At 43.9% G+C, this 10,128-nt stretch overlaps 1 protein-coding gene across 2 annotated transcripts; it reads left to right on the top strand.

Moving 5' to 3' along the window:
• Positions 1–1,606: 1,606 nt before the first annotated feature.
• dglucy (D-glutamate cyclase) lies at positions 1,607–10,128 on the top strand. Of its 2 annotated transcripts, none has more exons than XM_030116736.1 (16): positions 1,607–1,707; positions 2,023–2,121; positions 2,673–2,755; positions 4,032–4,185; positions 4,632–4,718; positions 4,827–4,980; positions 5,277–5,427; positions 5,502–5,624; positions 5,927–6,127; positions 6,358–6,475; positions 6,752–6,894; positions 6,977–7,076; positions 7,167–7,315; positions 7,791–7,910; positions 8,494–8,654; positions 9,483–10,128. In XM_030116736.1, exons 3-16 carry the CDS (start codon positions 2,680–2,682, stop codon positions 9,633–9,635), a joined length of 1,890 nt encoding a protein of 629 aa, XP_029972596.1. In that variant the 5' UTR covers positions 1,607–1,707; positions 2,023–2,121; positions 2,673–2,679; the 3' UTR covers positions 9,636–10,128. The 2 variants fall into 2 exon arrangements, with proteins under 2 accessions (XP_029972596.1, XP_029972597.1); XM_030116737.1 differs by having other exon boundaries at positions 1,653–1,707; positions 2,065–2,121.

Genomic DNA, 10,128 nt, shown 5'->3' on the forward strand with positions numbered 1-10,128 from the left:
CACAGAGTGTAATCAGGGTAAATATGTGCAGATGCATCTAGACTAGATAAATATGGAGCTTAAGACAGTACAATATGCATGCTGTCTGTGTTTAAACATCAAGCGTACTCAAATAGCAGTTCCAACATGTGATATTCTAGTTTAGCAGCTTTTCATCCATATTTTCACTCGATGGCATCTTTTAAAACTCCATCAGCAGGGCCTGGGAGAAGTTTTTTCTGGATATCTTCACATCTCATTCTCTCTTATAATATTTTCCCACGCATTTACTTTCACACAGAGACAGTCTGATTTGAAACGGGTGGCTAAAGGTCAAATTGAAACCTTGTCTTTTTATATAAACGTCAAGGTTTCAGCTCTGCGTTGTGTATGCTGTAATGAACAGCTTGTGCTTGTCAGATGTGACCCTCAGCTCTTGTAATAGCTTCCAACACACAGTTGTGTCTATTTTTTTATTGCAGTGGTGCACAAAGGACTCAACACCATATCCATACATGCACATTTATGACGTTTTTACTTTGCAAAGCTCTGAACCCCTTTAATCTCTGATTTTCCAACACAGTAAAGTGAAACTCAAACCCTGCTTTTGAAAGTATCCTCATGTTTACTTCTCCATGTCTCCTCTGCGCCACTCTAACTTATAATTCAACTGTCTGTAAGTGCGGACTTGTAGTTTTTTCTTAATTTTTGGAAAGGAAGTACAAATAGTGACTGAATTTTGACAAAACGTGGGACCTACCTCAGCTTTTCCCTGATTAGATTCTCAGAACTCTGTTGTGGCAAAGGTTAAAGTGCAACCTGGAACATCACTGCACAGAGAGTTTGCGTTTTTAAGATCAATACTCTTGAAAGCATCACAAGATAAAATCACGAAGTCAAAGAAAGCCACCATGCCAAAAAAAAAAAAAAATTCTACATTTACATTGAGTACTTTTACAGCTGTCATAGTGCCCTACTTTTGGTTGAGCAAATACTGTTATTCTTATCTAACAAGCCCAAAAGGTAGGATTTTTTTTTTCTAACATACTTTGGTTGTACATTAAAAGAACTGGCCATTTCAAAAGGTAAACACAACAAAGGTCTACAACCAGGAGTCCAGAAGTTAAAACACATCCAAGCCATGCTAATGCAAGCTCTGCTGAGATTGTATTTTTTGCAAATACACTTCAGAATCATGACCTACATTGATATTTTGCTAAGATCTTTATCAGATTTATTATGTAAAAAAAGGATACCAAATTTATACACCTGGAATCACATGTACACCGCCACTTACTTTAGGTTCTATCTTAATTGAAGCGTTCATTTTTTTTTTTATTATTTTGACTATTGCCTGCTTGTTTGAGTGAGGTATTCTTTTAGTTTGTATTTTTATGGAGGGTTGTGGTATGAGGCACGAGGTTTTCTAGCCATTTTTATCCAAGAGATAAAAGCCATTTTGAAAATACTTCTGGTTTTAAAATAAGTCAGAATCAAGAAAAGCCGTCAGGGAATAGAGAAATAAAAAGGGAGAAACTAGAAAAAAAAAACCCAAAGAGCCTCATGTGGCTCCAGAGCAGCAGGTTGACCGGATTAGGGCTTTTATTTTGAAAGTTGGCCAGAAGAGCGTCGCTTCCGCCACCGTGTCCTTACGTGCTCTCTGTCCTTTGCAGCGTTGTCTTCCCTCACAGTGAAAGAGTCGGAAAACCAAGAAAACCCCAAACTAAGGTATGATATGATACTAATAAGCGCGCAGAGTGTTTTAAGCTAAACTGCTTACCTTCTAAAGTCCTCCGCGCGCTGCGTGCGAGCAAAAAACTGCAGAGCGAGATGTAAACAGTGAAGACAGCCGCGTCGCTTCATTTGATCAACATTTCTGCAAGTTGTCCCTGGGCAGACAAACACTTCTGCATATTAAATGCTCAGCTAAAACCACAGATGCATTTTTATTATTATTATTGCTGCATCATGGCACGCGCTATACCCCCGAAATATAATGTAAATAATATATTTCATCTCCCATCTGCTGTATTTGCTTTGTAGATGTTGTGTATGTCCACCTAAACCATTTCATCCTGACTTCAGCCAAGACCTGAGACTGTCTCTCTGCTCCTGCAGCCTTGCAGAAAAGAGCAGCTTCAGGTAACAAACTATTCATTGGTCACATGTCATGTATGTAACAGGAAATGGTGCTTTGCTCCTTGTTTTTCTTCCCCCCACACACACTCACACTAAACAGTAATCCTCTCAATCAGGGGTGTTGAACATAAGGCCGGTGGGGCCAAAATCGGTCACAGGAGACTCTAACCGGCCGCCTAAACCACCAAGCAAATTGTAAAAATTCAAAGATATCATTGAAATTTTTTTCCGTATTATTCATTATGATTAGTTTTATAGTGAGATTGTTGGCATTTTGATTATGTGTACTCTTCAAGTTCAAATTTGCAGGCTACTATGGCAGTATTTTACCAGTACGACCCACCCAGGGTGAAACTGGACCGTATGCTGTCCCTCAAATAAAATGTGTTTTGACACCTCTGGTCTGACTGTATGTGATACGTCTGCAAGAATCTTAATGAAACGTGTGAATAACAATTTCACTACAACAAAAATAACCAACATTCAGTCTGGCAGATCTTACATTTCCCCCACTATCTGTTGTTGGAAACAGTTGCCTTTGTTCTTACATCCAGGTGAGACATGCTCTCTGCGGTAAGAGCCGCCAGGCGTTCCTTCAGATCCTTCAGGACCTTTTCTAGCGCCGCCATGCACAAAGGTGAGCCGCTCTAAGATCGTTAATGCATCTCCGTTTCCTCCCACTGTACACAAGTGAAGATAAAATGTTTTTGCACAAGCACATCGTCCAGTGTCGGTGGTGGCACAGAGCTCATGTTCATGCAGCCGCCTGACACAATCTGAAGTGCCAACTTCTCTCAAAGCGAATGTCAGTCCAGACATCAGATCTACTTTTAGATGTGTCACATTAAAAAGAACATCAAACAGTGTATGACAGATCATCTAAAACAGTCATTCATGTTTTCAGTTTGAATTTGTGGTTTAGCCACTTACATTTCATGATATGTAATCTAGTGAACCACAAGGGGGCAGTCAAGATGTGTTCTACTCATCATGCATAACTTCCACTCTGTCCATCCACCTTTGACTTCTGGGCAAAGTACAACCTGTCAGGCTGTAGTTTATCAGGGAACAAACACAGAGGCAAAAACTCACTCTTGAATTCACCACTGAGCCTCAGATGCACACGTGTTTGAACTGTGGTACAAAATCATTCACATCCTGTATGTTTCAACATTTATTTGAAACTACTGTGTATGCAGTCACGAGTTAAGGTCTGATTAACAGTTGGACATTTTCAGTGTGTTTTTGCATTGATGGTTGGATTAAAATTCAGTGCCAGAAAACAGAAGTACTCGATCAAACTAAGTGACACTGAGGAGATGAAGCTGATGCAGATGGTGATTGGTGAATTGCAATTTAGATTTTTTTATGCAGAGCTGAAAGTCTCTTTCAAGACTTTCATACAGATTCGTCTCTGTTAGTGTTTCTTGTTTCGACTTCAGCCACTGTGACTTTCAAAGAGTAACTACGTCTAACTCAACTCCACACAAACATTAACCTCGGCGACTGATCATGAAGGGATTCAGAATATATCAGTCTCTGTGACGCCGGTGTAACCTGCTCATCCAGACCCGCCGTCCTCTCAGGAGAAGGTAGAGCCGGTTGGAGTAGCTTGGAACGTGGTCTGAGATGCAGAAGTCGCTTCATTTAGACAGCCTGAGTCCGGCTGAACTGAGGCTTTTAATCAGGCAGAAGGACGCCCGAATAACCACGACGAGCGGACTGGCCAGCGGTAAGAGACGGCGTATCTCGCTCGCTCGCAGTCCTGCCTTCATGTTGATGCCAGAGAGCCGCCGGCGCCTGTTTCCTCCCCAGAGTTCATTTCAGTCATGGCTTCCTGAAACGGGAAGGATCTGTCTTCCTCAGTGTTCTTGTAGTGATGTGCGTTAACCCGCTTGTTCCCTGTGTTTCAGGATACCAGCAGGCCAACGTGGTCGTCCTGCCTCACCACCTGGCCGACGACTTTGAAGCTTTCTGTCGCAGTAACCCTGCTCCCCTCCCGCTCCTTTATCGCAGTAAATTAGGAGAGACCGGCTGTCCGCCCCTGGCTCAACATGCTGACATAAGGTAACACAAAACATGTTTTTTTTTTTTTTTTTTTTATCTTTTACTCCTCAATTCATACAAGCATTAGATTTTGTAGAAACCCGTAAAAAATAAAATAAAACACATTTGTAGAAAGTTGTTTTGATGTTTGTGGAAAGTTTTTAATTCATAAATCTTCATGTTTTTTTATGCAGATTTTGTGAATAACTTCCTTTCAGTTTATTTGGATGACTTTTGTCTCCGATATGAAACTGATCTCTCTGTTAATGTTTTGCTGGTTTTGTGGAAAATTCTTAAACCATAATTTTACACACACACACACACACACACACACACACACAAATCACTGAGGGGATTGATTTCTGTTTTATAAAGTCTTTTTCACCTCGGCTCTCCTTGTCGATGTTTAATCTTGACATTTGTTTAAAGCATCACACTGGATGCGTTTGTGTTTTCTGTGTAAACAGGACTGATATCTCGCAGTACTGTGTGTACCAGGAGGGCCGCCTGGTCCAGTCAGTGTCCAGCCTGCAGAGTTACAGCGGTGAGCCGGGGTACGTTAACGGACACGGGAAGCATTTCTGAGAGAGCCAAAACGATGAACTAAACATTGGCACTTCTTAAGTTTTCATCTTCTCGTCTCCCGTGCATCTTGTTGTCAGGACTGTGTCAAAGCAGCAGGATGGGCGACCCGGTCCTCTGTCGGACATGGTGTCTTTCTATCTGGGCTGCAGCTTCGGCTTCGAAGGCAAACTGAAGGACGCCGGAGTGCCGGTCAGAAACGTGGAGCAAGGCAGTAATGTCAGCATGTACAGGGTGAGATGCTCTTCAGCCTCCAGTTCACACCGCGGTGGATCTCTCAGGAGATTACTGACCACAGCACTGGAAAAGCAGCCTAAAACTCACTTTATGCTCCTGGAAACATGACCAGACCAATTTATAGGCTTTAATTACCCTTACATGTATGGTTTTGGAGTGTGGGAGGAGCCACCTGGAGAAGATGAGCACATGGAGAACATGCAAACTCACAACAGAATGCAAGATAATTCACTTTTGTTGTTTCATAGTTTAACCTCCAGTCCCCCAGCATCTTCATTTCCCTGTGCTTTCAGACTGCGGTCGGCTGTGTTCCTGCCGGGCCGTTCCGCTGCCCTCTAGTGGTCACCATGCGGCCGATCCCAGCCGCCATGCTGGACCAAGCGGTGCAGGCGACACACCTTAACCCCGTGGCTCACGGAGCTCCTGTACATATAGGAGACCCAGGTGAAGGTCAACCCAGTCAGCTGACTCGCCGGCTCATACATGCGTCCACACACCTGATGCCTGTTTGTCTGCAGCCTTGTTGGGCATCAAGGACCTGTCCAAACCGGAGTACGGGGACGCAGTGGAGCTGCAGCCCGGTGACGTGCCGGCCTTCTGGGCATGTGGGGTGACCGCTATCGAGGCGATCCTCAGCAGCAGTGAGCAGCGTGATTCATCTATCCATGATCCGTCCTCTGTAATGTGTGGCAATGCATGATGGGAGAGTCCATCCTGGACAGCTCAGAGACAGCCCAGGGCAAAACTCAGGGGGAACTTGTTCACTCATGCAGAAATGCTTCCAGAATTGAACCAACACCTTACCTGTGTTTGGCATATATATAATTATATAATTTCAGACAGCGATGGTCTTATTTCAGCATTTTTTGAAGTGACAGAGCTTTATAATGAACTACTTTGAGAACCCTCAATATTTTTATTTTTTTTTTAAATTTCTTTCCAGAGCCTTCCTTGGCGTTCAGCCATTCCCCGGGTTGTATGTTCGTGACCGACATCCCAGACTCTCCTCCGTCCAGGGCAACTGATGGCAAGCTCACGCCTCTCTGCTTCGAGGTGTCCCAGAGTCCTTTGCTGTACAGCCTGGCTTCTCAGCACGTCGTGGAGAAGATCAGAGAGCTGGAGAATGTGATCGGAGAAGACCCAGGTAAAACATGCAAATGAAGTCTCGATACGTGTTCAGGCATTTCAGTTGATTAGCGAATAAGAAAGGTAACACAAATTACTAATTCGTACCGAGGGGTTTGTGTCACAAACATTGTGTATCAATGATCAGTTTGCAGAAATCCTGAGATCTACTTTACCGACTAGTGTATACGAGCACAACCCTCCGTTTCTGTGTTTTCTCAATGAAGCTTTGTTTCTTTCTGTCATCAGGTGACCGAGGAATCAGAGCTTTGTTTGTTCAGGATGAACTCCTGCGCTCCTGTCTGGCCCTCTCTCACTCCTCCTCTGTTGCCATAACAACGGGCTTTCCTACACACTACATGCACAAGTACGTACATATCCATCTAAACAGCGCCGTCAGCAGGAGACGCGGTTTCGCAGCATTTATTGTGCCGGTGAGCAGCTCATCTCCTGAATTATTCAGTACTTTACGGACTTTATAATACGTCTTTTTCTGCAGGAGGTGACTTTTGTGAACCTGAGCTGAAGGTGGTGCAGCGTCTCATTACCAGCTGCACATAGCTTCATCATATAGTTGAAACTCTGCAGCCTTTACCAAAAGCATTGTCGTCACTTGAGGTTATTTGTCTGTTTTGCCGGTTAGCCCTCCTGATGAGACCGACGGGCCCCCCGGAGCCATCGCTATCGCCACCATGCTGCTGTCTCTGGGGAAACGGGTGACGATGGTGACAGACAAGAGAGCCGTGGAGATGAACAAGGCCCTCATCGATCAGGCTGTGAAGAACGGTGAGAGGGGAATCCAACCAGTGACCCTGAATCCGGAGCCGCAGGAACTCTGAACACGGTCGTCTCTCGTTGCTTCCCTCAGGAGTGCTGAAGTCTCACATTCCTTTGGTCACTTTTGATGGCAGTGGTCCAGAATCTGCGCAGCGCTTCCTGTGTGTCGACGGAGACCCGAGCAAACCCAGGTCGGCTGATTTATGATTTCAACCGCGAACTCTCGCTGAAACACATTAAATTTACAATGAAATTAAACTTTGCACTTTTGGATTCACCAGGTTCGACCACCTTCTGGCGATCGAGCGAACCGGACGCGCCAGCGATGGAAATTACTACAACATGAGGGCGATAAACATCAAACATCTGGTGGATCCCATAGATGATCTGTTTATTGCTGCCAAGAACATCCCAGGAATCAGTACTACAGGTACACAACTCCTTCACAATTTTGTATTGCCTGTTGGTCATGAAGGGTATAGTAAATATAACTGCAAACTTTAAGTGCTTCTTGTAAACCATAAACCAAACAAGTTCTTTTGACAGTATATAAATTATTCTATGGTAGAAAAGCGCGTTTTCAATATTCGTGCCTTCTGGAAAATGTTGTATGAAGCCAGTTGTGACTCCAGAGGGCGACATTAGCATTCTGAATCATGTCCCAAAGACATGTCAGTGTTAATGGCAGCTGAAGTTCTCATTTCTGCTGCAAACTTCAGGCCTCCAGCATTGCTGAATCCACTTCCGACCCACACTTTATGTTAATATTCTTCATTTATTGAGCAAATTTATTTTCACACTTCCAACCGTTGGTCACTTTCATTCTTGACTTGAACAGGACTTTGTCTCTCGCTCTTCTTTTCACTGTCAGTTTGCTGAAGCAGGTATTGTATATATTCCCACAGGAATCGGAGATGGTGGTAACGAGTTGGGGATGGGCAAGGTGAAGGACAGAGTGATCAGCCTGATGCCCAAAGGGGACCTCATAGCCTGCGATGTTCCTGCCGATTATGCCATTACTGCTGGTATGGAAGTCCAGACTCTCCACCGAGTGCACATGTAAATGTAAACAGGTCAGATCACTGGGCAGCGATAAGAGAGTAATGGGTAAACACACGCGCTCGCACGCCGGACCTTCACTCCCACAACCACAAACACTGCAGATAAACAATGAAACAGCTGCAGCAGGCCTCTTTGTGCATCGCCTGGAGGTATTTCCTGAAGTTATGCTGCGTGCTTTAAAATGTAGACTTATTGGCAACAACAATGCAGGAGTGAAGTGTAAAGATGAAAGTTTGAGACAGCAGCGCAGCGCTGCAGGGGTCTGCTGAAGGATTCACTGTGAAGTGAAGCTGGAAGAAGATGCTCTTTAATGTGGTTCAAATCAGCTACCAGCAAACACTGGAAGGGAAGCAAACGTTGAATTCATGCCACGAATGGATCATATCTACTGTGGCCACATTTATTTATATCTAAAAAATATGAAGCCATGTCAAAAAAAGACATGAAATAGACCTCAAAAATGTAAGGAAACAGCAGATAATTTCATTTTGATGGAATATTTTGTCATCTTTTTGGTCCCTTTCTTCTTCCCGCTTGCTGCTGCAGGTGTGTCTAACTGGGGAGGATACGCTGTGGCCTGTGGGCTTTACCTGCTCCAGGCGTGTCCCTCACACCGGCGCTATCTGAAGAGAGGCCTGGGACCGGAGCGGGAGCCCCCCCAAGAACACCTGCAGGACTGGATCGCCAACCTGCCGTCCGTGGAAAAGGTAACAGACCCCCCCCCCATTAACACAGCCCGCTTCCATACTTTTACTGAAACACATTCTGAACAGCTGGCAAAGAGTTTCACTTCATCTCACAATAAACCATGGAAGAAGATGAAGACACTGATCTGATCACATTTTCTCCTGCGTCACACTCATTCTGCATCAAGTCATACGGCACATTTTAACAAAATCACCTCAAAATGAATTATGGATGAATATTTAATAAAGTCAGATTACTTCAGATTTATTCAGACTATTTTTAACATTTATTGTTATACCTTCTGTTCACTGGCAGGATTTGCCATGCTTTTTCATCATAATAACTCAGTGAATATAATATTTAAAACACATCTGAGCACCGAAAGAACAAGTCTTTCAAATGTACTACTTTTGCACTTTAACCCAAAACAAAGTCGACATTGTTTAATTTACTGACTTCTTCACATAATTCAACAAACACTTCAAGTTAATACATCAAATCCAGCCTGAGATAACTTTTTAATGAAACCAGGGAAGCTGCCAAAGTAGTAAAAAAGTATTTAGTTTTGTCTGTAAAGCGAAGGCTAAAAATAAAGGTTTTCTTTTCCAAGCAGCAGTGAGTCACTCCACTCAACCATCATTTCGGCTCCAGTGGCTGTTTGATGTGGAAAGTGTTGCTTGAAGTGATTAAAGAAAATTGCTGCCTGACTCCACGGTTGACCTCGGCCTTCCTTTTCTTCTCAAAATTCCAATTTATATCCTCAACAACCCGGCTCTCCTGAAGCGACGTGCTCCGGGTGTTCATCAGCTGTTCACTCAGCAGCTCGTCTCTGTCCTTGTCTTCACCAGGAGGAGTCTTTCCTCGCCACTCTGGTGGATTTCGGGATCCGAAGTGGGAAAACGGCTCACCTGGCCATGGAGGTGGACGGCCTGACCTTTCACCCCACTCACTCCGACATCATCACCAGACTGCTGGAAGTGACGAACAGGAAAAGCCCTTAACCAGTCCCATCTGTCTGCAAGCGTCTTCATGAAGTAACTGATTCATCTGGTTATCCTGGGAACTGGTCGGCCTCTCGGTTTAGACGAGTGAAACACGTTTAACGTGACGCTGCGTGTCGCCGTGTGACGGAGTGTGAGGGGCACTTTCACTTCTGCCTTGATTCGACCGGAGGAATCATGATTCGGTTTTTGTGATTGTATTATTGTATCATCAAGATAAATGTACTGAAGTCATGTGCCTGAGGTCCGTTTTCTACTGTAATCCTCATTTTCCTTTGAGAAAATCCAGAAATATATTTTTGGAGAAAATTATGCCTGTTTTTAAGTAAGACTGAAACCTCGTTATGAAGCGATCCTGCTTTGATTGTCAGACCTTCATAGCTCCCCGCTTTGTCCATTCACAACACTCCATTCACTCCCTTCTGTTTATGAATCTTTACTTTTTATAGAAAATAATGCAGACTGTGACTTGAATAAAACTACCAATGAACTA

Source organism: Salarias fasciatus, chromosome 19 (genome assembly GCF_902148845.1).
Source record: "Salarias fasciatus chromosome 19, fSalaFa1.1, whole genome shotgun sequence".
NCBI lineage: Eukaryota > Metazoa > Chordata > Actinopteri > Blenniiformes > Blenniidae > Salarias > Salarias fasciatus.